We start from the raw sequence: 23,926 nt of genomic DNA, 5'->3' as shown, positions 1-23,926 counted from the left end.
CTGGTGGAATTATTTTCAACTGTTCTCAGCAGTCAAACCACAAGAACTCCTTCCCAGTTCACATAAAAGTCTATGAATTCTATAGCTGTAACATGTACATGCCAATCTTTGAAGCTCCTCTGCTCCAGAAAGAAACAGAGGTAGGCTTATAAATAGATTGGGTTTTGCCTGCATAAATAATTTAAAAAGTACCTCTGTATCACTTACACGCCAAACACGGAGTGTAACACCTGTGAACAGACCATAGGTACAAGTCACCGCTTACGGTCTTTAACATGCAGTGCGATTTGTTCTTGGCAAGAAGAGGCCAAGAGAAGAAAAGGAGAGATTTAAGATTTACTGGTTCATAGAATTAAACCAACACAATGAAGGAAGGTACCAAATAAAGGGTTCTGCAGGAAATCCAGATCCTTCCGGAATATTCGAGGGGCCCGCACTTCAGAATTACTGCTGCACTTTCTTAGCAGAGATCTGGCAATAAACAGGCAATGCAGACACAGACGCTGAGCCTTGAAGCTTTAGGAGCGCCCTCCCCTCTTCCCAGTGGGAGGATGCAAACACAGGACTTAAGCAAAGGACAGGGCATGGAGTTTACCTGCTCATGGCGCCCAGAGGTGACTGCCACTTGCTGTGAGAGGGTGGAAGGGTGGAGATCTCCAAGGGACAGGCGGAAGGCCCATGCTGGCTCCAGATGGACAGCACCCGGCCCACCGAGTAGGGCAGAGAACAGAAGACCTTGTCAGCTATGGAGGCAGGAGACCGCAGCCCTTTGAGGCCCTGTGTTAACTGGGTCATGAAGAACCTCTGCATGGCAGGCGTGTGGCTGGCACAGCTCCGTTTCTTCGTCCAGATCCGGTAGCATCCCGGGGAGCAGAGCGCTAGGAGCGTGTGGAGGCCAAGGACGGAACAGCCCCCTCTGCTCTGGACTAGGGCAGTGGCCCTGCGGTCCTGGAGGGGAACTGAAGGCTGGGCGCCTGCCTGGTCATGGAGGCCGGGGTCTTCCCTGAACGAGGCCATTCCAGGGCAGCCATGGGCCAGGAAGAAGGAGAAGGTCCACTTGGGAGGTGGAGAACAGCCCCAGCGGGCCTCTCCTAAGGCGAGTCTCGAGGGCGCACAGTGCTCAGGGAAAGTCCTGGGGGACTCAGCCACGCACTCAGGGCCCAGCTTCACATGGAAGGACACCGGGAAGGTTTCGGAACCGAACAGCAGCGATGGCATCTTCTCGCTCAGATCTATGAAGCTCATTTTGACAGTTTCGAGCGAATAAAGCGTCAGGGGTTTACTGTTAGGCCTCCTGTCCCAGTCACCAGCTGCCAGACATGGGTTCAGCTGCGTTGTGCTGCAGGAGAAGCCGTCCAGGAGCCTCCGGTATCGGAGCTGCTTGTAGCTTTTAGCCATGGGGAGAAGTTCCGAGGAGCACCGCCGAGACCGCAGCTTCTGGGTCCTGGCAGCGGGGGCCAGTCTGGAGGCGAGGATGGATAGCTTGCTGAGTAAGGCCAATTCTTTGGTAGGCATCCGCACATTCAGGCCCCCCGAGGGCAGGCCTGGGGTGGCCTTCGGCTTTGGTACATGGCTCACAAGGCTTCTGGCAGGGGCTGTTTCGGGTTCTGGGCGCACAGGTACAGACATGGCATGGGAACTGAGAAATCTGTGTGCTTTCGTGGGGATGGTCTCAGAGGAGCTCTTTAGGAAAGCAGAACGTGCGATTCTACTCATTTTCCTCCCCACGGAGACCAGCTCCTGGCAGGAAACTTTCTTGCAGGTTCGGGGGGGCTGCTTCTTTAAGGGCAGCGCCCCCTTCCGGTGAGAAGTGTTCCCAAAGGCACCATGGAAGGCCTCACGCCCGGCGGAGCAGGGGTCTCGAGCCCTCCGAGGGGCAGTGCGGGGGCCGGGGCACGTGCATGACTCCGTGTCCTTTCTTGGGGGGTGACACGAGCCTTCCTCCGTCAGGTCTGTGGGCTTCTGAGGCCCCACGGCAGAGGCGCCCGTGGCCGGCTTTGTTGAGGTGACTTCCGTCTCTGAGGTGGGCTCGTCGTCGCCACCCTCCTGCACCTCATCCGACAACGTATGAGATGCTGTGCATTGTTCCAGTACTGTGTGTGCTTCCTGTTGAGGTACCTGCTCCTCTTCCTTGTGGCTCAGAACCTTCTGGCTTGGTCGTTTCTCCGAGTCACCCCGCATCCTCGGAGCTTTAAGGTGGGTCTGAGAGACCTGGCTCGGAGTGTCAGCGAGACCACCTTCCCTGATCGCCATCTCCTCCGACTCCTGCCCGGCAGGAGGCTGACCCCATGGCCCCCTCTGCTGCTCTGCAGCGTGTTCTCCTTTCACTTTAGTTTCTGCATCTAGCGTCAAAGGCGAGCTTTCCGCCCTGAGGGCTGTGCTGCCTTCTTTGCTAGGATCACTCTCACTCCTCGCTGCTCCTCCCTCCATCTCAGGCAGGACTGTGTTGTTCTTATTCTCAAAAGGCATTTCACCATCTATTGGCTTAAAAAGGTTTGGGGGGTCAGTTTCTTCACTATTAATAATTGTTCCTGATTTTTTTTGACACAATGGGTGCAAAGGCATTATCTCGATGGATTTCAGGCTTCTTGAGGGTACAGAGTCTACACCCTGGTGTCCAGAAGATGTTAACTCTACTGAAGAAATTCCAACGGTATTTTCTTTGTCTTGCTCAAGGTTTATTTCGAGTCTTGATCCTTCAATTGTTCCTTGTGTTTCTCTCAGAGATGCTTCTTTAACTTGCTCTTCATGATGAACATAATTGAAAGACATATTTATTTTACCCAATACTCTCACATCTGGTTCATGATCTGCGATAGACCCTATGTCAGGCACACAAGGGTCTGGACACACTTCCATTTCACAGTCTTCTATGGGTCTGCATACCTTCTCTTCACATGATTTTTTAATATTGAGAGAGTCTGATGCAGAGGAAGCAGCATGTTGGAAATCCGGATCCTGGCGAATCATTCCTACAAAAGCAGTGACAGGTGCTCCCCTCTGGGACACCGTACTCCCTGAGGCTTCCAGCAACATCGCCCTGGCGTGCCTTGCACCCCCAGTGAGAGTACCAGAAAGCCTTCCTTCCAGAAAGCCTTCTGAGGACTCGTCACTACCGCCTGTGGAGACCATGTCTGCTGTCCCATCTGTGGGCGCCTCACAATCAGAAATGCTCCCACAGCCCCCTTTTGTGGGGCTCCTGCCAGATGTTGAGCTGTTTCTGCCTGAACCAACGGGTAGAGCCTTCAGGCTGTGGCTCGCCTCTCTGTCAGGCTCTGTGGGCGACTCTCGCTGGTCACGGCCGAGTGTCTCCTCAGCTGGGTTACCTTCACCTCTGCATTCACTGGGTCTGCCTGGGTCACCCTGGGAGCTGAGGGCATCATCTGCCTTCTGCTTGGGAGTTTCAGTTGCTTGGTTCACATTCTTAACACCGGAGAACACGGGAGGACACTGACCAAACAATTTTTCAGGACTTGGAATGTTTGTGGGTTGGTTGAATTCTTGTGCGACGCAATCAGAAACGCCACATCGACAGAACACAGTCTCTCTGGGTGTGTCCTGTTCTTTTTCTTCTGGCCCTTCCTTGCTTGGTTGGGTGGTTTGGTCTGGAGCTTCACTGTTTAACGTGCCTGCCATCGTTTCATCTCTGGTCTCACCTCCGGGGAGGCTGTCTTCAGTGTCTCCCTCACCTGCACAATTCTTTCTACAGCTAAAGCTTTCCACAGAGCTGTCGCTCCCTTGGGGGTGGTGATGGATATGCTGAAAGGTATCTTCACACTTGGTTAACAGACAGTTCTTGATGCCCAGGGTAGTTCTGCTGGGCTCCAGGGCAGCATGGGCAGGACACCTGCTCTCCTCTGGGACGTTTTTCCTCACACAAGGGCAGCTAGAGAGATCCCGAGACGGAACACTCTGACGTTCCCGGACAGAGACCTCTACAGGCAAGGCTGCCACTTCATTCTTATTTGAGAGAAGTCCAGAATGCAGACTACCTGCTCCCGAATTGGCTGCTTCGGTCTCTCTTTCTAGTCTGCTGTTTAAGGTGGAACTGTTTGAAGAGGCACCACAGGATCCATCACTTGGTGGAGAGATGTCTTTCGTCTTTGTTTTCATGGGAACAGGGTGGGTTCCGGCAGCGACACCTGCGCCATCCTCTGATGGAGGGCGCTGGCTCTGTCGGGAACCCCCGCTTGCTGCTACAGGCATCTCTTTGTTGGTTGGCAACTTTGTGTGGGTTTGAGAATTAAGGGACACTTGATTTAAAACACATTCACTTCCTGTTTTGTTTATAACCAGTTTGTTGTCATGAGCAAATTTATCCACCTCCCAGGAGGTGCTCTGTTTACCTAAATGTGGACCGTGGTCCTGGGCGTTTTGTACGGCTATTTCTGATTCAGGCCTGTCATCAAGTTCTAGGGATGGTGGTAACAGAGTAATGTCTTTCTTGAGCTTAGACATCTCAGTTATAGAATTGATCTGGTCCTCTGGCATTAAACTCACAAGGGATTTCCCTTCAATTAAAAATACATTAGGTGAGGCTTCGTTTAACTGGGGTCTGCCTTCTAGATTTCTAGATTGGGTACGGACTAAGGACTCACAGTCTCTACTGTAAGTCTTCTCAGTCAGCACACTGGGCTCTAGAGTGGTTGTCTGTTCTGATTCTTCAATCCGCACTGAGGAGGGAAAATGACTCCCTTCAGAGTCTGGGCCTGGATGGCTCATTTCAGCAAAAGTTCCTCTGTGGTCCTCATCATTTGCCAAGCTACCATGAACGTCTAAAGTGATTTTCAAATCATTTTTTTCAAGCACTCCTTCCACGGCTTTAGTAAAATAATTGGGCATGAAGGAACTGGAGCAGCCTATATGGGGACTGCCTCGAGTGCAGTAGTGATCATGGACATTTTCTTTGGGGAAGACAGTAGTCTCTTTTTTTCCAGAAGAGTGACGACTAGCATCCTCTCCTGGTTGCCTGGCATTAACAAGGAAGAGTTCTCTTTCACTCCTGGGGTTCAAAGGCTGTTTGTGTTCTCTAGAAGACAAGTTCGGGCTTTGACCATTCCCATCCAAACAGGAATTGTGCGTCTTTTCAGCGGATCCCTTTGGCAAGCCATCACCTTCAAGACCACACTTTTCTGAGGACGTTGTTCTGGATCCTGGACCAGATAAGCCTGATGTGAAATGGGAAACTTTAGAATTTTCTTCTGAGGGTTCTGTTAGAACCACCTTTCTCGTGGCTTTGGGACTGTCACGTGCAGAACTGTCTCTCTCACTATGGTGGCCAGGGTCCTGCTGGTGATTGTCGTCGGCTTCACAGACAAGGTTTAGTTTACGTAACTCTTCCTCCCTGCTGTCCGCTTTGGAAATGGCACTGTTCCCTGGTAACAATGACAACCAAGAAGGATAAGTTCTTATTTCTTCACATTCCTTTTCTTTAGGAGTTGCTTCTGTTAGTCCAGGGTCCACAATGTTTAAAGCCTCTAGGGAAACTAAGGTGCTGGACTCTGAAAGCTCAGCACTGGTCATGATTTTGTCTGTCTCTGAGTGTCCACGGCACCCAGCCGAGAGACCCTGACTCACACGGCCATTCTCGAGTCCTTCGTTATCATCCGCCTTAGTTCCATGGACCTTCATAACTTGGACTTCCTCAGTAGATGTCAGAAGAGTTTCAGCTGTGATTTGTACATTTTCTTCTGTGCAAGAGAAATAAACCTGAATTAATGTGTAATCATTTGCTCTACCTTCATAAATTTAATCACGCAACAAAAACAACTCCAAAAGAGAATTGCAAAGTTAGTGCTACAGTACCATTGGCTTTGTTCTTCTTTGCAAAATATGACAGAGAGCCAAAAGAGTACCTGAAAGAAACAGGTTATTCTGAACAAATCCTTTCTTTAAATATGTTACTTACTTAAATGCACTGACCTAGCTGGACAAATGACGATAATGGGGAGATATATTCAGTCTTAGGGAGCTTCCATTCTAAAGCATTTATAAAGCAGACTCACATTAAAACAGTTTATGTTATGAAATGACCATCTTAATACTCGAATAAATAAGTAATAAATAAAATTATCTTTAAAAAAGAATAGTAACACATAAAGTCTTAAGTAAAAGAGATTAATCTGTAAGTGTAATATCAGTCTTGAACCCAATTACTTGCAAGGCTTGCCTCCCTACAGGGTCGGTCAAGAATTGGTAATAATTGAAGGTGAGAGATAGGTTCACAGTGGTTTAGTATTTTCTCCTTTCCACTTCTGAATGAGTGAGAAATTTTTCGTTATGAAACATTAAAACACACACACAAAAAAATACCTAAAATGTAAATGTAACTCACAAAAGAGTTTTACTGCCCAGAACGTCTCTGAAATTCTAGGCACAGGATGCAGTATAAAGAAGATCCCCCAAACTGTTAATCTACAAAAGACTTTTTGTCCTTCTCCCAGAGCTGTTCACTTAGAGGTAAACATGTGAATATGCTTGTACATACGCTGCATGCATGTAACAGGACGCCTGCACTGTGCAGACAAAGCAAGATGCAAATCGACCTACAGATCTAGTTCCCACTAGAACATAAGCTCCACAAAGGGAAGGATCACCTCTGTTTTGGTATCTCCACCTCCCTGTTGTCTAGCATAATACCCAGTACATAACAGCACTCAGTAAATATTTATGGAGCTGATAAATGACTACAGTCAGGTGACGTCAACAAATGCTATTGGATCTTACTGCTCACTCTGTACTGAACACCCCATGGTGACCCTGGCGATGGGTAGGTATGTTACAGATGTCAGCAGAATGAGGAATTAAGTGAGGGAAGCTGTTATAAGTTAGGTACACTGGAGGGTGAAATGTGTTCTGTGAGGTTTAAGCAGCACAGGAGTTGCATGACCTTGGCTGAACATCCTGGATTTGTGGTCAAGTGATAACTGTTTAAATGGTGCTTACGTTTGCAGAAATTGACAGACATCCTAAAACTCATATGAAAATGCAATGGACACATAACAGCCAACATACAATCTCGAACAAAGAAAATGGATTGGAGGGGTCGGAGAGGAGGATAAGGAGACTGCAAGATGGAAATGTTCCATTTTTTTATTGTGCCGGTATGGCTGTGATCACACAACTGCATGTGTTTGTGTCCACACACACACACGAGTGAATTCCACTGTACATAAGCTATACCTTAATTAAAAAGAAAAAAAAATTCAGTGCCCCAAATGTCTAGACCGCTTCCTGGTTGCCTTTTAAATGGGTGTGGTACTGGCTCATTTTTCAACTTTCCACTCCTCCAAAATGTGAATTACAGGAAGATAATGACCATCTTCAGCTTCAGAGCTTTACTCTCCACAGGACAGCGAGGCCTTTGAGCCACAGAGAGAACCTCCATCAGCAGGAAGCAGGAGGATGAACTGGGACAAATGTCCTTTCTCACAGGGATGGTCTGCACCCTCTTTTCTGTCCAGGCTGCCAAGAAGCATCATCAAATCTGATACTGTTCCACAGTAACAAGGTTCACGTGATTAAACATATTTGCTGTATTTTTTTTTTTTGCAGCTCTAATTATTCTACATAGTTAATCTTAATTACATAATAGATACATACAGAATCTTGGCTCAGCACTTTCTTTTAGGCCTCAGTTTCTTCCTTAATCAGTCAAAAGATCAATCACAATGAAGGCAGTATCTCCGATGCCCATATCCTACCATTGTTTTGAGGAGCAAATATGTGTACGTGCTCAGTCATGTCTGACTCTTTGAGACCGCATGGACTGTAGCCCATCAGGCTCCTCTGTCCATGGGATTCTCCAGGCAAGAAGAGTGGAGCAGTTTGCCATTCCCTTCCCCAGGGGATCTTCCCGACCCAGGGATCAAACCTGAGTCTCTTGCATCTCCTGCACTGGCAGGCAGAGTTCTTTACCACTGCAATACCTGAGGAGCAAATGAGGTAACAGAAATGAGCTTGGCAAACTCTCAAGGTGATGGGGAGTGGACATGGGATGAACAGAGTGGGATGTCCTGCAAGGCAGTGGTTCCTGCCCCGTCCATGTGAACTTGTTTGGAAGGCAGTGTTGCTTTATAAAGTCAAATGGAAGATTCCACACTAGCTTTAAGGTTCAATTCATAGTCAATGGGGCCTCATTACAGAAAAAGTGGGAAGCAAACTTGTCACAGAAAAGAGGCACTGTTGGATAACACCAGGGGCCTCCGAGCATGTCCATGGGCAGTAATACCGACAGCTGCTAAGGCCAGTCCCTTGTGCAAGACAGAGACTTACAATCCTCATGTTCTCAGTGGGAACAAAAATGGAGTAACAAGTGGAAAAAGGAAAGGCTGTGAGAGAAACAGATACCTGTGTCCCTCCGACCATCTTCAGGGAGGCCCATGCACAAAAGTTCTTCGCTTGCCTGCATCCGGAGGTCCTCCTGCGGTAAGAAAACCCAGTGGTCAAGGAGGAGCCAGAGACCCTGAGCTCACAGTGCCAACGATCCTCTGAGAGGCTTCTCTGCAGCTCTTGGAAATGTGCTAGTTGTCACAAGGACTGGGAACTGAAAGAAGCTGCAAATTCAAGTTCATATTATTAGTAAAACTTCCATTCCTCTAGAATATGAGCTTGAAAAGTCAAGTTTCCCAAGGTCCTGACAGATCCAAACAAAACCTTGTGTCTTCCGAATCAATAAACACACTGGTGCAGTGTGATCTTAATAGAGTGAAAACCTAACTGGAAACTATCGGGAAATTGGAGGGCACCCAGCCCCTAACCACTTTCTTCCCTCCTGGAAGGGCTACTTTCCCTTTTCATCCCTGTTCACTGGAGGAGGGGATGAGAGGGAGCGCCATCAATGACAACTGACAAAAGGGACTTCAGGGAAACAGGCAGGGGCAACATGGGTGTGCAGCCCCGTGAGGACAGGGTCCGGCTGCAGACACTGACTGACCAGCGATGGCTGCTCACATCAAAGTGTCCTTCGGGGTCACCTCTTTCTATCTGCCCACAGATTTACTTTTTGGCATGTAGATCCCAGACTAGTTGGACCTAAAGGTTGACGATGTGGACTATTACTTACCTCATCACCAATCCATCAGAAGGGTGTCCACCAGCTAATCACACCCTCTTTGAACAATTACTATAAAACTTCTCACTGTCTTCCCCAAGTGGGGACACTTGGATTTGAGGGCATTAACCCATTGTGTCCCCCTCTGCCTGGCAAGGCAACAAAGCTATCCTTTTCTACTTCACCCGTCCCAAAGATTTGATCAGTACCAGCATCGGTGCACAGAAAGGTTGAACTTTCAGCATCACCCTGAGGAAACTGAGGGTAGAAACCTGATGCCCGCCGTCCAGCAGCCAACTGCTGCAGCCACGCCCACGCTTGATGGTGCACCCCAAGGAGACTCAGGGAGAGAGGCACAGGACACTGACCTCAGGTAGCTAAGGTGTGTATCAAAGGAACAAGTTCAGTGAGTTCAGACTCCTGCATCTTCCCATATAGACAGAAGCACTAAATTCCTTAATTGGAGATATCGGGGGTTTTTTGGTCTTCTATTTTTTTTTTTTAAATCTTTTGGTTTTTCTCTTTGCCTTGCCCTGAGGCACGAGGGGTTTAGTACATTGCTCCCCCCACCCCCCCCAACCAGGGGTGCAGCTCATGCCCCCTGCAGCGGAAGTGTAGAGTTCTAACCACTGGTTTTCTTCTACATCAATAATCTTTTGATGTTCAAAAAAAAAAATGAGTAAAATTTTTCCCCACACTAATTTAATTGGTAAGTACAAGATTCTGACTGACACAACACTCACTTAAATCTACAGATGGTGAAGTCACTGTAACTTCTGATAATTTTTTTATAGCATCTAAAAAAATCAACAAGCAAAACCATTTCATCTCTAAGTAAAGTTCTATGGTGGAAACAGAAGACCCAAGCGATGGCAAGTATAGGGGTAAATGGGAGGGGAAAAAAGCCTCATCACTGGACCTGAGAGAACAGACCAGGCATGGAGCGTCATGTAGGAAGCAGGACCGTTCCTTTGCTTTTCCTCGCAACTTCAGAGATGAATGCTTTGGAGGACCGTGAATTTAAAACAGATCTCTCCCACAGAACTTACGTGTTACTGTACTTGACCAAAACGTACAAATTCTAGCGTGATCCTGGGTCAAATTTATTTGCAAATGGGGAGAGGAGAAAGCTCTTATTTATCATGGAAAGAAGGATGGAACTAGAAAATCACCACTTGGGAACCATCATGGTGATAATTACCTCAAGGAGAATCATCAGTGGGTGTTAAACCTAGTGGTTAAAAGTCTGAATGAGAAACAGAAATATTTATGTAGTCTCCAATATCTCCCCACAAGATACTCAATGACTGTGAAGGGGAAAATGGTACCTTCACAGTGGAGAGGCTGGGCAGTTCTCCCGCCCAGGAAGGAGGCACCCCCTACACCAAGCCTGCGAGAGGATGCAAGGAGAAGAACCAATCATCTCTGTGGGATTCCTGCCCCGCTGAATGCACAGCCACGATCTGATCATGAGGAAACGTCTGACAAACTCAAGCTGAGGGAAATGCTACAAAATAAATGGCCTGTACTCTTCAAGTGTCGAGGTCACAAGCGGAGGAAACATTGCAGATTAAAGGAGACGAAAGAGACATGACAAATGAATGCCACGAGTGATCTTGAATTTTTCTCTTAGACCAAAAAAAACATTTTCTTTTGCTAAAAGACATCAGTGGGACAACTGGTCCAGTGTGAATATGGTCTTTCGATAAAAGGGTTAATGTCTTGATTTTGATTAGTGTACTGCGGTCACCTAACAGAATGCTGAATGTTTGCGAGTAAATACATAGTCAAGTATTTAGGCCTCACATCTGCAACTACAAACTAAGATCAGAAGGGAAAAAAAGCAAATGTGATGAAAAGCTAACAGGTGAGGGATCCCCATGAAGGTCTTTACATTGCTTCTGCAACTTCTCTGTGAGTCTCAAATTATTTCAAAATGAAAGGTTAAGAAAGCACCTTTTTCTGCGGCAACCCTTGATCCTTACTCCAAATGACACTGCCCTGCACACTTCTAGTTCTCAGGCTGAGTGTCTGAGGGGTGAGACTGGATGCCATTAGAGTATTTCTTCAGATTAACACTCTATAGGCAAGGTCGAGTGCTGGAGCAGAAGCCAAGGGAGTGGGACCCAGACTCAGCTCTGCTCTGGCCTCAGGATTTCCACCTGTAGCTTTGCGGGGCAGAGAGTGAGCTCACAGTTGGTTTTATAAATGGGGACCACAGGCAGCTTGCGCCATGAACAGAAGCTCTCGCCACCCAGCATACCTTAGACACTTATCATCCCTTCTTGTGAGAATGCTGGCAGGACTGTGACCAGCAGACCCCGGTGTCATCTGGGGTGACCGCCCTAAGCTCCTCTGGGTCTAAAAGAGCCTCTGCAGGGTGAGAGCGGACCTCCAGCAGGCAGCACACAGCTCCCCTCAGATTCCCAAGGGCTCTGCTGATCTCGCCAGGGGACTCCTGAGGGGGCCCTGGTGGGGCTGCTGGGAGTTCAGTTCCTCCACACCTGCTGCTCGAAGGAGGGGTCCTAGCTGCAACCCCCACACCCAAGCCAACTACTTCAGGCCATCCCCCTCTCCCTGGTTAGCAGCCACGATCCTAACAGGGAAGGGGAGAAGCAGGGGGCCAAGAGCGACAGACTCACCTCTCCCTCTGCCTCGCTGACCTCTCGAAAGGTTTTGAGTCAGGAAAAGCAAGTCTCCCCTCGCAAGGGCTGCGGACCCTACAAGGCTTTAAGTTTCAAATCTGATCTGGGTTATCAGATATGACCAGGTGAGGCTGAGGTCGGATCTGAGGGACACCCAAGCACCGCCAGCAGGGTGGTGGGCGACCTCCAGATCAGGAGGGAGCTTGACCAGCCTGGGCCCCAAGTGCAGATAAGGGCATAGAACAGACAACTTGCAAGCCGTGGCTGAGCAGCCTAAGCGTCCTGTGTGTAACTCCACCACCCTCCTGAGGCCAGCCCATCATGTAATAAACACTTGCAAAAACTTATCAAACATGAAGTTCTTCTCCTATAATACTTCATCAGCTAGTTTTTTCCAGTAGTCAAGTACAGATGTTGAGAGCTGGACCATAAAGAAGGCTGTGTGTGTGTGCTTAGTCACTTTAGCTCTGTCTGACTGTGACCCTATGGACTGTAGCCCACCAGGCTCCTCTGTCTGTGGGATTTTCCAGGCAAGAATACTGGAGTGGGTTGCCATGCCCTGCTCCAGGGGATCTTTCCAACTCAGGGATTGAATCTGTGTCTCCTGCATTGCAGACGGATTCTCTACCAACTGAGCCACCTGGGAAGCCCAAAGAAGGCTGAGTGTCGAAGAACTGATGCTTTCCAACTGTGGTGCTGGAGAAGAGTCTTGCAAGGAGATCAAACCAGTCAATCCTAAAGAAAATCAACTCTGAATATTCACTGGAAGGACTAATGCTGAAGCTCAAGTCCCAAAACTCTGGCCACCTGATGCAAAGAGCCGACTCACTGGAAAAGATCCTGATGCTGAGAAAGATTGAGGGCAGGAGAACGGGCTGCAGAGGATGAGATGGTTAGACAGTATCACTGATTCAATGGACATGAATTTGAGCAAACTCCGGGAGACAGTAAAGCACAGGGAAGCCTGGCATGCTGCAGTCCATGGGGTCGCAAAGAGTCACACACGACTTAGCGACTGAATAACAACAACAAATGTATTTAAGCTTCAGGATTCCTAGAGGTAAAGTCCTAAACATTTCTCTCTACCATCTAGATTTTTAAAAATCTCCATAGCTGATCACTAGTATCTTAATATTCCTTGCAAAATCTGTTTCCAAGATAAAAGTTAATGTGGATCCCTCTTGCAAAATCAAGTGAGATCATGGCAGTAATCTGTAGCATTATATAAACTACGTAAAGTAAGAAAGGTCACTGTTGCTGCTGCTGCTAAGTCGCTTCAGTCGTGTCCAACTCTGTGCGACCCCAGAGATGGCAGCCCACCAGGCTCCCCCGTCCCTGGGATTCTCCAGGCAAGAACACTGGAGTGGGTTGCCATTTCCTTCTCCAATGCATGAAAGTGAAAAGGGAAAGTGAAGTCGCTCAGTCATATCTGACTCGTAGCGACCCCACAGACTGCAGCCCACCAGATCTTCTGTCCACGGGATTTTCCAGGCAAGAGTACTGGAGTGGGGTGCCACTGCCTTCTCCGAAGAAAGGTCACACCATTGTGGAATTCGTCAAATTGACAGCAACTTCTCCACCTCAGCCTGCCACAGCCAACATGTCACTCTCCTGCCCACTGCTTTCAACCAAAACCAGCTTGCCATACTCCTCTAGTCTAGGCAGATTTTAGGAGGGTACTGAAAACCATTCTTACTGTTCATCTGTAATCTCATTTCCTATTAAAAGTTGCCTATGAGTCCTAGAAAAGATGCAAAACTGGTTCATATCTATAAGGTTAGTATAGAGCCAGAAAAAAAAAAAAAAAAAAAAAACCCACAAATATCTTTAGGAGAGAAATGAACACATACCAGGCTCTTCAGCTTTTGTAAGCAGGCTGGTTACAAGCTCCTTGGGGCCTGATGTATCTCTGAGCCTTGAGCCCTAGATACCGCAGACCTCCTCTAAGACTGAGCTTCCTGAGTTGCAGGCAGTGGTGGTCCCAGCTTCAGGCAGAACTACCGCTGACACATGGAACACACAAGAGCTGGGCCACAACATGGAGCGAACGAGATACCCCACACTTCTTGACACTCATGGAAATAGCCATGATCACGCGTGTAGACTGAAGACCACTGAAAATCAATGAGACTTGGAGTCTCCAGATGGACCTGTACCTACACTTGCACAACTGGGGAGGAAGAGCTGTGGGACAGGAACTCTAAATCACCTTTACAGGATTTACAAGGAATGTTCCTCCACGGATCTCAAGTCAGAGAAACTTTAGATAGGGCATCGATTATGTAAGCTAGGTAAGGCATTTCATGACAGTCCCCCACAGGGATTTACCTAAAAGAACTGCTAAAATGAGAAGGTTTTACCTTGTGTGCGTGCTCAGTCACATCCAGCTCTTTGTGACCCCCTGGACTGTAGTCCGCCAAACTCCTCTGTCCATGGGATTTTCCAGGAACGAATACTGGAGTGGGTTGTCATTTCCTCCTCCACAGTATCTTCCCAACCCAGGGATCAAACCCCTCATCTCCTGCACTGCAGGCGCACTCTTCACTGCTGAGCCACTGAGGAAGCCCTAGTTCTACCTTAAGGCCTGGCAATAAGCACATGGTGCCTCAGGCACTGCTCGTCACACTTTTAACAACAGGAGCAGAGAACCACAGGCGTGAGGGGGTCACTGTGTCCCGGCTGATCTGGAGGAGAGCTTACGGCCTTCAGCTTCACCACTGACAGTGTGAAGTTCAGATTTTTTCACCTTAATCACTGAAAACAAGTTCTGTCCAACAAGATCTCTTTTACACAAATGGCAGCTCCTTCACACTGTGAAGAAGCTTCCTCAGGATCAGACTCTCGGGGCAGCGATGAAGCAGGTTTACCTGGCCGTCAGCATACTGGCCTTTCACTTAAACGAAGTCATGGAAATTGCACGAGATTGGGCCTTTTATGAACATGCCGTTAAATAACAAGTTTCTCAAGAGCGTCACACACCTCGAGTGATCTCCAGCCACTGTGCATCCTTACTGGATGTCTCCTGTCCACATATCTTCACATATCTGTCAGACGATGTATACTGAGTCCTCGGATGTTTCACCCAGCAGACAATTCAGAACTTTTCCGGTGTCTGTGCTGAGCATGAATATCTTGAGGCTAAAACTTTCACAACAGATTCAACCTGGCAGATCTATCCCTGTGACACTCAGCACCAAGAAAAACAAACAAAAGAGCAAGCACAGGGCTTCCTTGGTGGCTCAGTGGTAAAGAATCTGCCTGAAATGCAGGAGACATGGGTTCGATTCCTGGTCCAGGAAGATCCCGTATACCATGGATCAACTAACCATTAGTCTCACCTAACTAATCCCTCTTACTCTAATATCAAACTCACAGAGACTGGATTTTTCATGCCACACCAAGCAGAGATTCCACTTCTCACTCTGTATTAAAGAACGGGCTTTCTGATTTAAGCTTTAGCCTCCCATGAAGTGGGTTACCTTGAATCAGTTCTTTGCAGATCATCATCTCTGATGTAGAAAAAATACAATCAAAGTTTAGAAATGACTTCCGAAACATGGAGACCCCTCGAGGGTATCCATCCTGTGAAGCCCTTGCTGCGTCCACAGTCTCCCTCAGGCACCTCTGTGACACCTCACTCTGTCCTAACCGTGATGCTACCAAAACTCAAGGAACCAGTCCACATGGTTCCTTAACACTGGATGCAGAGACCCCACACAACTGCCACAAAGACACTCAACAGTCCACACACAGCAGCTGCTACAAAGGACTGACACTTTTTTCATGAGATAAGCACTTCCTCTCTTCAAGTGTCTGATGTGACACACATTTTTAAAGATCACTGAAAGAAAGTTAACATCGAGATCAACATTTGGAAAATGTTTCAAGAATGAACTGTAAGCCACCTGTGAGCGTCCGTACTTTATCTTGGGAAGTGTCAGTCCAGCTGGGGAGACACCGAGCGAGTCAAGGTCTCTGTCTTACCTGGCCGGGGCTGAGCTGTTCTCCAGTGGCTGTGGGACACTGATGCAGGTCTTCTTCCGCTCCCTCACAGGGGGCTCTCACCACCTCTGCCTGGTCCCCTCCATCACTGAAGGCCTTTTGCTCCAGGCTCTCGGCTTTCGCTTCCCTATCCAAGCTCCCAGGAGCCACGGGACCTTCTGTTGAGGGGTCCACCAGCCCACAAGGCCCAGGCTCACCCCCATGGTCCGAGGTCTCGGGGGCTTCTTCACGACAACTTTCCGCAGGAGTCCTCTGCAGCTCCAAGGGCGCAGCCCTACTCTGACTTACACGAGAGCTTGAGGCTCCGGGTTTTACATCTGGAGTTGCACTCGGCTCGGGGTCAGCATGAAGCTCTTTGGAGGCACTCCCTGGGAGTTCAGAGTATAATTCCTGCACCTCAGCAGACATGGAGGAATCAAGTGGAACAGGCTGGGTCTCCACGCCGGATGACAGCATGGGGGCAGGTGCAGATATGGAGTCAAGCCTCTTACACCAAACGGTTCACCCTGACACAAATCAAAGGAAGGGATAAGAATTTAAAACCTTGCAGGGTAGAAGGAAGCTGTCTCAGCTCAAATTGGCTAAAACAAGCGCCAAAAATTCTACCTCAAATGCCAGCATTATCTGGCACCAAGGAATTTGCTTAACAGACTAGTTTGAGGAAAAATAAATACCTTAAACCTTTAGTAGACGTCTGTCTAATCTCAATCCAGAGACTGCCTTGTGAACAATTCTCAATTTAAAGCTGGATTTAAGTGAGATCTGATCAAATGTAGATAAGAATAAGACATGTCTAAGCACTCAAGGATAGACCCAATGCACTGAATAAATAAGAAAATAAATGGGAGTTCCCTAGTGGCCCAGCAGTTAGGATACCAAACTCTCCATGCTGGGGACTGGGTTCAATCCCTGCTTTAGAAACTGAGACCCTGCAAGTTGTGAGGCAAGGTCAAAAAGAAATAAACGTTTTAAATTAGGAGAGAAAGATGGTTTTCCACTTGTTTTCAGGTCATGAGCCTTGCCCATTGTATTCAGTGCTGTAGCCCCACTGCCTGGAATAGTTGCCTCACATCTAGCAGGTACTCAAGGTATCTTCTGAATTAACATACACTGAGAGACTCAGAATCTGTTTGACTGACTTCTCTTCATTAAGAATTTTCTTTGGAAGAACACACCGAGAAAAGAGAATTCCACTCTTTTATTGTCACCAAAGCCCTGAACTGTGTCCACACAGCCTGGAGCTGGACAGGGCTATACCAGCTCTGGGGCAGAATCCTTCCTGACTTCTACTCAGCACCTCAAGACTGCCCAAGCACCTTCCCAGACACCGCTCACGTGATTTTCTTGACAGCACCATGAGCTGAGCAGGGCAGCCGTTGTCCTCCCGTTGTAGGCTCCAACACCATAGCTGAGGAGGGGGAGGGTGACCTGCCGGAAGCATTGGGTGCTTCCCAGGAGGCTCAGTGGTAAAGAATCTGCCTGCCAATGCAGGAGACATGGGTTCGATCCTGGGTTGGGAAGATCCCCTGGAGAAGGGAATGGCAACCCACTCCAGTATTCTTGCCTGGGAAATCCACAGACAGAGGAGACTGGTGGACTACAGTCCATGCGGCCACAGAGAGTCGAACACGAAGGAGACAGTGAGCACGCACGCCTTAAATATTACATGGTTAATGCAAAGGAGGAGAGGGGACGCCCGGGGCTTCTAATGTGGGGGTCATGTTTCACCTCTTCTGTTGGGCAACAGAAACATGGGTTATCTGCTAAAATAAGTATGTTTAAGTAGTTCATGACACTACATTATTAAAGTAATCAAAACAAACACAGAGAGATAAGGTACAGTACCCCCAGAACCAGGGTTTCCTGGCTGGTGACTTTTCCATTTTAGTCCACCAAATGTGTGCAGTTTCCACCACAAAATCCACTTGACCTGACCAAGGTGGAAATGGTTAACCAAATGAGATACTGCATACTTTCATTCTTGATGCTTTCCCTAACCCTGAACAGAAGAACAGAGAAGGTGAGAAATATTTGGCATCTCCGAATTCAGAACAAAAATTTACTAGAGGTACTGGCAGCCAATCCCTTTGACCGAAATGCACACAGAAAGGATGTTTCGGAAAGCTACTCCCAGTGCTTCTCAATGTCCACGTTTCCCCATAAGAAACGCATTACGTCAAGTAAAACCCAGTGCCAACTACAGAACTGCTCTGACTGATGAGCAGTCTCACCTTCTCTCCAGCGACCACAACTGAGTTTCTGGGCAGGAGGGGCTCCCCGAGACACCGTGTAACTCTGTAGGACCCAGCGGCCTTCAGGCCCTGTCTCTGTTTGTACCCCAATTCCTTGAGGGAGCCCACCGACATCGCTTCCACAAAGGCACACGCTCCGCCTCCCCATCACTGAGCACCCTGCTCCTTGAACACCCCTGGGCCAACAGGGGGATGGGAGGTCCCCCCACTGGCCTGTGCTGCTGGACTGGAGCTGGGACCGAGGAAGGGGGGCAGGGGGCGGGTGATAGGTTCCCTCGTTGTGGGCCATCCTGCCTTTCTCCAGGTTTTCCGACCCGAGATGGAGAGTTTATTCACGTCCCTGTGCTCTCATCTGCTGAGCGCCTCTGTTCTCAAGGAACCCTACTCCAAATGAAAGGACACATTGTGACACTACTCATTTAAACGCTAGAAATTATAGGAAAGCAGACGGCTGATCCATGAGGTTGAGGTAACATAAGAAGAGACAACTCCAAAAGGGAAACAAGGAGAGAGAGGCCAGTGAGCACAGGAGCACAGCAGGGCTCGCAGACTTCTGCAGAGAATGTTGACAAGGCCTCCTTTCTGGAGCTAGTCTCCGTTCTCCGCTAGCTCCTGGAGACCTCCAGGGGTACTCTGGATTTTAGGCCAATGTGTGTGTGTAGATACGTGGGGTTAAGGGAATAATAGTGGAATTGCTATTTGAAGCCCCTCCCAAAACACGCTGGCAGTGCTCCATTTTAATTTGGTTCAGCTCTCTTTCACCTCAACAGACACCATCCAGCTTCGACTGTCACATCACAAACAGACCGAAACAGTGAGCGCAGAAGTGGAAAGTCCACTGCAGAAGATGGTCTTGTGGCTGGAGAAGGCTCCAAGGGTCTCCCCAGTTGCCATTGTGTGGGGGTTTTCAAATCCAGCCCTGGACACGCCTTCCCCGGCTTCACTTTTTTCATGCCCTTGCCTTTTCATGCAACTTGTCTGCCAACAGGGTGACTCAAAACTGTCCTTTTAGGCACAGAGTAACCACACAACTCTGCGATTCCACTCTGAGGAACATGTGCAAAAACTACACGAATGCACAAAAACTTGTACATGAATGTTCACCGTAGAACTGTTCGCAGGGGCCAAAAAGCAGAAACAACTCAAAATGTCTATCAACTGATGAATGATCAACAAAATGTCGTCCATCCACAATGGAGTATTACTCAACTATGAAAAGACCCAATGTGCTGGTTCATGACACAACACGGATGCACCTTGAAAACATTATGCAGGTAAAAGAAGCCATTATGAAAGACCACTGTTATAAGATCTCATTTCCACGAAATGTCCAGAGCAGGCAAATCTAGAGCTGGAAAGTGGATTAGTGGTCACCTACTTCTGGAAGCGATGGTTTTTCCAGTACTCACATATGGATGTGAGAGTTGGACCACAAAGAAGACTGAGCGTCAAAGAATTATTGATTTCAAACTGTGGTGCTGGAGAAGACTTTAGAGTCCCTTGGACAGCAAGGAGATCAAACCAGTCAATCCTAAAGGAAATCGACCATGAATATTCATGAAGGACTGAAGCCAAAGCTCTACATACTTCGGCTACCTGATATGAACCCTAACTCACTGGAAAAGACCCTGATGCTGGGAAAAACTGAAGGCAGGAGGAGAAGGGGACGACAGAGGATGAGATGGTTGGACGGCATCACCAACTCAGTGGACATGAAATTGAACAAAATCCAGGAGATGGTGAAGGACAAGAGACTGGCAAGTTGCCATTTCCTTCTCTGGGGATCACCCCGACCCAGGGATCAAACCTGGGTCTCCTACACTGCAGGCAGACTCTTTACCGTCTGAGCCACCAGGGAAGCCCCAGAGGTGAAGTAGTAATTAGACACAAGCCTCGAGTAGCAGTTTACAATTATTCTTAGCTCACCAGCTCATGTCACTAAACTCTCCTTTCAATATTCTCCAACTATCAAGATACTTGGTTGTGCCACAAAGACAGCAGAAACAAAATTTTACCATTTGAGTCCTTTAAATTTCTGAATTCAGCGGAGCAATTAAGAAATGACGGTATAGAAATATACCTCTCCATAGAAAGCTGTCTGGGATGTCTTATCAAACTAGATAAACATTGTGTGTTTATCTGCTGTCAGTAGCGTCTGACTCTTTGCAGCTCGCCAGGCTCCCCTGTCCAGGGAATTTTCCAGGCAATAACACTGGAGTGGGTTGCCATTCCCTCCTCCAGGGGATCTTCCTGAAGCAGGGATCGAACCCGTGTCTCTCGCATCTCCTGCACTGGCAGGCAGATTATTTACCACTGTGCCTCCTGGAAAGCCCATATTAAACAATAGGATTATTTTATTTTGGTAAAATATATACCTATATCCATATAGAGAAAATGCTTTAAAAACTATAAGCCAAATATTAACAATGCTATCGTGGGTGATAGGATTATGAATGACATATCCTCATTTTTTTTTTTACAATGAGTGTGTAATACATGTTAAATTTTTTAAAAATATTATATCTCAAGATCCAAATATGAAGCAATAAAGAATAACTGTTAAGTGTATTATCCCTTTACTTTTATCAGTATTTTTAAAATGTTAGCTCTCTCCCTCAACCATGAAAGTTTTTAAAGTTTTAAATATACTTGAGATAAAGTGTGAGTATAACATGTGCTTATAAAATGTAGACAGAGATTTATGGCTTAATCCTTACTACAGACTTACAACCAACCCACTGGGTTGTCGACAGCAGATAATTACCTAGTTTGAGGTACAAGGAAAAACTAACCCATAGACTCACAAACAACTCTTCCCTACTGCTATTGGCTTGTAATCTTTACCATGAACACGAATAAGAATTAAATTGTTTAGGGGATGGAACTATCCCTGGGGGGAGATTAACATTTTGGGGAGTAGGCAGTACAATTATTCCAACAGAAGAAATCATTTTTCAATTGAGACCAATCATCTCCCAGTCTTTCTGTTTCAAAGGCAGAGTCAGGGCTAGGAAGTAGTCTAGTTTTGGTCTCCAAGGTGGGAGACCAGGGTCCCTATCCTGCTCCTCACATAACTAGCAGCAAGGCCTTGAGTGTGTGTCACTGAACTTTCCTGGGCTTGTTTTCCACAAGCACAAGCCCAGGAAATGGACAAGTCGAACAAAATAATCTCAGAGAGTCCTGCTAACCCATAAAATTCCCAAGACTCTAAATAACTTTTCTGTTTCACTTTGTTTTGGCAAAGCGCACCTACAGACGCCAACAAAAGTGGTACAGAATTCAGACTAATCCCCACAGCAAGAGCAAAGAAGGTAATTTAAGAACACTTTACATACGAAAAGGATAGAACGCTGTTCTTTAGCGTATCTTCAGGCAATTGGGAAGTGTTAATTCCTATCCCACCAAATGACAAAAGCCAGGGGGAGGGTGGGGAGCCTACCAGGCAAAGATTAACTAACACTGCAGCTCTCAGCCTCATTAGAATACGTTTTATTATAGTAATATTAAAAACCTGACCAAGTGACAACTTTTACTTTAGTCATTCAAACACTCCCCAAAACAAAAGTTCTGGGGGTATAAAGTTTACAGCACTAAGCAAAAGAAGAACAAGAAAAAAAAAGAGCCAAACAAAGAAAACAGCAGAACAGAAAGCCATGTGCCCCAATAATCCCAAGTCTGAAGGTCTCCCTTCTCTTTAATTCCAAAAGCAAAGGGGTTGCTCTTAACGAAATGAAGCAGTTAGAACACTAGGCGCTGCCACACTTGTGTCAGGGGACAATACTCACAATAGGGATCGGGACCTCAGAAGTTCCCCACACGCCTTTCACCTTGAGAAAGGGCCTCTTTTCCAAAGATTCAAACACTGTAGCCAATCTCAGAGGCAATTTGGAAAAGGGGCCTCTTCTTGAGGGACAGAGGAAGAGGGATCTTTTAACAAGCTCTCCAGACAAGCTCAAAGTGGAGCAGGGAAGTCCATACAGTGAATAGGGCCTCGCTCTTCCACACGGCAAGAGTGCACAGGAAATCTCAAGAGCAACAGGCACAGCTCCCCTGTTCCTCCCGTTATCAGCACTCAGAAAAAGGATCCCTCTGTCTCCACGGGGGTAGGGAGGGGGGAGTGAAACACTGAAAATCCTCCTGATTTCTACGGACAGGGACTCTGCATTAGAGATTTTCATCCTTTTTTCAGAGGGAGGGGAGAAGAGAAACCATTTGTGCCACTCCAAAGATACAGCAGGAAAGGGCACTCCTCTCAAAGGTCTAGAGTCATTTTTCTTGGGAGAGCAAGAGAAAGAAGTTGGAATCTCCTTTCTGGGGGTGAGGGGTGTGCAGATCAGATAGAGGGAAACTTTTTCATCAGCAGAGCAAGTACGAGGAGTGGAAGAGGGCAGCTCTGACCAGTCAGGAAGGACTGATAGCTTCCGTGGACAAAGGGAAGGCTGCTTCTCCTATCAGATCTTCCAAACCTGTTTGCCCAAACAGTGTTTTCCCCAGATTACTCTAACAGCTTTGTTAATTTAGGATCTCAAAGAGTAAAAGCGCCTCTTTCTCTGCCCCCGGGGGGTTAAAAGCCTCCTCTCTAGTGAGGAAGTGATGCGGGGGGCGGTGGGGAGGGATGGGAGGAGGCATGCATGGAAAAATCTGTTTCTCTACGGAAGATACTACTTTTCTTTCCTAACAAATTAAGTAACTAATAGCAACAGTTTACCAAAAGGTTACTGTGTACCAAGCAGTTACAAGAAATTTCCTGTAGTTTTAGGGACAATTCTATGAAGAGAGGACCAAAATTAAGAGATGGGCTAACTGACAAAAAGGTGAAGCAGTGAGTCAAGGTCATAAAGATGTAAAGTGGGACACACAAGCTTGCATCCCTCACACTCCAACCACCACGCTCTTCATTGTGCAAAGGTAAAGAGCTCAAGGCACACCAGGAGACTCGAGGGCAGAGAAGCAAGGCTGCCTCGGTGGACACTGCTGGAGGAGGGGAGAAAGGCTGACTAACACCACTAAGTAAATTCTAGGTCTTCTTCCCCATATACCGGGATAAAGGCGAAAAATAAGAGGGAAGATAACTCTATCTTTTACAGGAAAGGAAGATCTCTCTCACTTTTAGACAACTTGAGTCTTTCTCTCCACCTGACGGGCGCCGACCAAATCAACAGAGGTCTTATCCCTCCTGAAAACAAGTTTGGAATCGCCCCCTCGCACCCCGGGAGCGGATCTCCCTCCACTGACAAGCGCGATGCAGCCGGAGACGCGCGTTCGCCCACGACAACGGGCGTCGCCTTCCTGAGGAGAGAAGTTGGGGGGGTCCCCAGCCGTACTAAGGTCGACGAAGAGTCGCTTTCCCCCGCCGGAGCCATGACTCGGAGAAGCCGTTTTGCCCTCGCGACACGGGGCCTGGGCTCCTCCCTCTCCCCTAGTCTCTCGGCGCCCGCAGCGCAGCCTGCGTTCCCGTCGGCGCCCCAAGAGGGCGGGGGACCCAGGCTCCCCCTCAGCCTGCACCGCCCGGCTGAGGGTCCGCTAGGGCTTGAGTGGGGCGGGGCGGCTACGCCCCAAGCCTTCCCGCCCCCGGCCTCTTACCCTGAGGCCTGCTCCGCGGCCCGCGCTCGCCCCGCCAGCCCGGCCTCTGCAGCAGCAACCCCGTCGCCGCCGAATCTACCTGAGCCTGCGGAGCCGAGAGAGCCCGGGGGCGCTCCGGCCGCCGCCGCCTCTTCGTCTCTATGGTCGCCCTGCACTTCCTCATCCGGGGCCCGAGCCAGCCATGCGGACTCGCCCAAGTCCCGCCCCCGCACTGCGCGCGCGCACCCTTGAGGCGGCTCTTCCCTGTAGAGACTCCCTCCCCCGGCCAACTCCGGCGGCCTCTGCCCCGCCCCCGCCTCCAGGACTCTTAAAGAGGAACACACCTTTTGACTGATGCTGAGCCTCAGGCCCAGTGTCTGATTCCACTATTACCACCCTGGTCCAGTCCTCTT

The 23,926-nt window shown here is 48.2% G+C and overlaps 1 protein-coding gene across 5 annotated transcripts in view; it reads right to left on the bottom strand.

The window, feature by feature from the left end:
• Window positions 1–23,669, bottom strand: part of PRR14L (proline rich 14 like) — a 39,517-nt gene extending 15,848 nt beyond the window's left edge. For 2 of the 5 annotated variants that reach the window (XM_065904019.1, XM_065904017.1), the window contains exons 1-4: window positions 23,535–23,657; window positions 15,682–16,205; window positions 8,350–8,422; window positions 596–5,690 (exon numbers count right to left, since the gene is read on the bottom strand). In XM_065904019.1, coding sequence (XP_065760091.1) covers window positions 596–5,690; window positions 8,350–8,422; window positions 15,682–16,155 — 5,642 coding nt within the window. In that variant the 5' untranslated portion in view covers window positions 16,156–16,205; window positions 23,535–23,657. Of the gene's footprint in view, window positions 1–595; window positions 5,691–8,349; window positions 8,423–15,681; window positions 16,206–23,534 lie in introns of all 5 variants that reach the window. The other 3 variants (XM_065904018.1, XM_065904020.1, XM_065904021.1) reach the window with 3 other exon arrangements.
• Window positions 23,670–23,926: the final 257 nt, after the last annotated feature.

Source organism: Muntiacus reevesi, chromosome 13 (genome assembly GCF_963930625.1).
Source record: "Muntiacus reevesi chromosome 13, mMunRee1.1, whole genome shotgun sequence".
Taxonomy (NCBI): domain Eukaryota; kingdom Metazoa; phylum Chordata; class Mammalia; order Artiodactyla; family Cervidae; genus Muntiacus; species Muntiacus reevesi.
Note: the sequence above shows the minus strand (reverse complement) of the source record. Positions and strands in the feature narration are given on the sequence as shown.